We start from the raw sequence: 3,700 nt of genomic DNA on the forward strand, positions 1-3,700 counted from the left end.
CTGCCCGGGAGCGGCCACTGCACTCCAGTCTGGGTGACAGAGTGAGACTCCAACTCAAAAAAAAAAAATTTATTGTAGAGACGAGGTCTCACCAAGTTGCCCGGGCTGGTCTCAAACCCGTGGGCTCAGGCAAGTGCCTCCTTCTAAGGAATAACCTCCCGATTCTGTCTAAGCATTTCGACCTGGGGTCTGAAGAACTTTCCAGAGGAGCCATCAGACCCCGACAGCCTACCTTTTTTCCACTGGCTGTGTACACCTGCTTCACGGGAAAGCACAGGACATCCGAGGCTTTGCTGAGAAAGGCCGCCAGGTTCCTAGTGTTTCTCTGGCTGAGAACCACCGTCTGCTGGAGTCTGGGGTCTGTGTTCTTAACCAGCACTACCTTCCTTGGGGCTTTAAGACCCTTCGAGGAGGAGGATGTTCCCGGGGCCTCACGCCGGCCTTCGGAATCCCGCGCCGGTTGGGTGGCAGGGCTTCTCCCCAGCGGCCGGCCTGGCCCGCTGGGGGGCTTGGGGGGCTTCTTGTCAGAGCAGAGGTAGCAGCCTCCATCTTCAAGCTGCTCCAGGGCGCTGAGGCCATGCAGGCCCCCGGGGGTGGTGACAGAGCGCACCCCAAAGGACAGAGGCACGCGCTGGGAGAGCTCGTCCATGAGGGCGCTGAAGCTCTTGAAGGTGCGCTGGTGCACAGCCAGGCGGACCCCCGCAAACCGGGGATCCCCACGCTTGAGGAAGGTAATCTTCTTGGCTGGCGGGACCTGGGTGACCGAGGGGGTGCGAGCCACAGCGGACAGGAGGCACTCACGGTGGCCCAGGGCCGGGGCATCCCTCGGGGCGCTGTTCATGGCGTGGAGGCCCAGGAAGCTGAAACAGGCCAAGGGAAGAGGTGGATCAGAGAGCAGCTTGCGGGGGTCACATTTCCTGCCTCTCCCCTTCTTTGCTTCCTGCCCACCCCAAATTTGCTCCTCTCCTTTGTGTAGGGGCAGGCTGGTCTTTGTGGACGGAATGGAAGGAAGGCCAAAGGTGTGGCATCAGGCAGATCCAAGTTCAAGTCCCAGCAGCACCCCTCACTGCCCGTGGGGTCCAGGAGGGTCATGACATAATCTGGGCTTGGGCAGCCCCATTCATAGAATGCGGCAGGCGTCGCTGCATGGTGCTGATGGCAAGTCAACGAGTTTGTGTAGATAAAGCGCCTGGCATAGAGCACGTATCCGTAAGTCCTTTTCCTTCCTCTCACTGCTTCTCCTCCCTCTCCCCCTCACCTTGAACTCCCTTGGATAATACGTGAGCTGTGCATCTCCAGAGGGGGCGGGGAAGAAGAGAGAAGACCAGGAGGCACAGAGGCAGGGCGCCCAGGCAAGCGATCAGGCAACCGGGGCAGCGTGTCCCCTCTCGGGAGGGCTCCCTGTGTGGCCGGGGGGGTTCTGCCTCCCTGGACTCCACTGTTGAGGATGCTGGGTGAGAGGGCTGGAGCGGGAGGCATTGGTGCCAAGTCCCAGGGACAGACAGGAGTGTGGATGACAGCTCTGTGTCCTTAACCCAAAGAGCACGCCTCTGCTGGACGCCACGGGCTTTCTTCATCACATACTGATGTTTAATATAAAGACAATGCTGCCTCTCACGTCTCCCCAAGTCCCTGCCAGGTGCATGGCAAGCCCTGCAAGTGAATGTCCCGTCTCACTGCCACCAGGAGGGGAGACCAGGGACTCGGACCCCCCCCCATGGCAGGTCAAGGTCATTTGCCCACTGTCCATTCCTGCTCCCACCACAGTGGAGCCTGGTACCAGCCCGACTCTGCACAAGCCTTCGCGCTCTTCCTGGCTCAGATGGCCACCCCTGCTCTGTGCACCTGTGGCCACTTTCACCCAGACGTTTCCTGTGCTCCAAAGCCTTCGAGCAGTTCCCCAGTGGCCGCAGAAAAAGCCTGGGCCCTTCATCTCACAGTCCCCGGGCTTCTCTCACGGGGCCCAGTTGCCCCTCAGCCAGCATGTCCTGCTACTTTCTCACACGGAAATTCTTCACTCCAATCAGGCCGCCTTGCTCTGAGGTTCTCCCAACAAGGTGGCCCCGTCCTGCTGCACCTGCTCTGTCTCCCTCCTTTGTGAAGCCCTCCCCGCCCTCCGTGGCTGGGGCAGCCCCCATTTTCAGTGCAACTTCGCCGGCAGTTCCTGCATACCAGTCTGCATCCTCTCTGGCCCGGTCCACGAAAGCCACGGAACTCAGGGCAGCAGCCCCACGCGTGGCACCGCATCGGGCCCAGGAAACACACCCAGGCGAGTAACACTGATGCTTCTCAGAGCCTCGCACTAGAGCCGGACCTGCCCAAGTCGGCACCTGTGCGGTCACGATCGGGGAAGGAGTCCCTCCGGCTTCAGGCGATTTGGAGCCACCTGCACTCTTGGGACGTGCACACTGCAGGCCACAGCCATCCTGCCTGGTGCAGGTGTGACACACACAGGGTGAGCCAGGGCCCGCTGCTCCCTTTTCCACCTTCTTTTCCCTCCGCGCCACATCTCCCGAGAACGCTTCTCTCAGTTTCAAAATCGTGGTGGGTGCAGGACAGGCCTTACAGACTCCCTCGTCTCTGGACTGGCTGAACAATTCGCTTTGCAGTCGTCTCCCGTCCCCAGTTCCTCGAGGCTGCTCTTCTCACCACCCTGCAGGCTAGACCAGCTCCTCCGGCCACCCCGGGCCAGCCCTTCCTCCTCCTGGATTCTCACCTGCCCTTGTGGCCATGAGCAGCCATCTGGCCCCCACTGAGAGGCCCAAAGAAGGAAGAAGTGCCACCATGGCCCCCAGAAGCATCATGCCCCAGCATCACTGTGTCACCAGCACCTCCACGCCCCCAGAATCACCACGTCCCTATCGCCACCTGTCTGCAGACTCCTCATCACTGAGTCCCCAGCATCACCACCACGTCCTCAGCATCACCGAGTCGCCAGCATCACTGTGTCCCCAGCACTGACCGTCGGGTACTCAGCATGACCTTGTCTTTCGGCCACGAGGAAGGGAGACACAAGCAGGAAAGGTTTTCTTCTTTGAAGAGGCTTACTCCTCTTTCATCTCCAAAACGGCCCCGCCACTGGGTTATTCATTTGTTCAGTGATTCATGCAGTCTCTCATTCACGTATCCAACTAAAATTTCTGAGCCTCTATTGTATATTAGGCTCTACCTAGTGTTCTGGAAGTACAAAGATTAAGAAGACCTAGCACTCAATTCAAAACCTTTGCATTCGAGTGTGACAAGCAGACACATTGATACTACACACCATAATCGATGCCTCGATATATATACATATTGCCTATATGATATCCCTGGGTGTGACAGAAAGCTGAGAAAGAAGAATGACAGGGCCAGTTAAGGAGGACTTCCTGGAGGAGGTGATGTGGCATTTCCTGGCAACGACGCCAAGAGGGCCAATTAGGGATTAGCCAGAGAAGGAAGAAGTTAGGACCAGCATGGCAAACAGGTGGTGGCCTTAGTGCCGACTTGGACCAGATGGGACAGGAGCCAGAAGGGTGGGAGAAGGTTCTTGCGGGACTGGCTTCCACAGAGTCGGGGTGGCGAGGAGCCACTCTGGGTGCCAGACACTTGCCATTCCTGTGTCAGAGCCCGCCAAGCGCACACTGGAAAACTAGACTGTCCAGGTCCAAGAGCCAACAATTCTCCCCTCCACTTAGTGGGCCTGAGCTGGGGTTTCTGC

The 3,700-nt window shown here is 58.6% G+C and overlaps 1 protein-coding gene across 1 annotated transcript in view; it reads right to left on the reverse strand.

The window, feature by feature from the left end:
- The window catches only part of RP1L1 (RP1 like 1), a 14,845-nt gene extending 13,994 nt beyond the window's left edge, over positions 1–851 (reverse strand). The window contains 1 exon segment of the mRNA XM_021709553.1: positions 233–851. Within this exon segment, the coding sequence (XP_021565228.1) occupies positions 233–841 (609 nt within the window). The 5' untranslated portion in view covers positions 842–851.
- Between the last annotated feature and the right edge of the window lie 2,849 nt (positions 852–3,700).

Source organism: Carlito syrichta, unplaced genomic scaffold, assembly GCF_000164805.1.
Source record: "Carlito syrichta isolate Samal-C Ts95f unplaced genomic scaffold, Tarsius_syrichta-2.0.1 Scaffold255597, whole genome shotgun sequence".
NCBI lineage: Eukaryota > Metazoa > Chordata > Mammalia > Primates > Tarsiidae > Carlito > Carlito syrichta.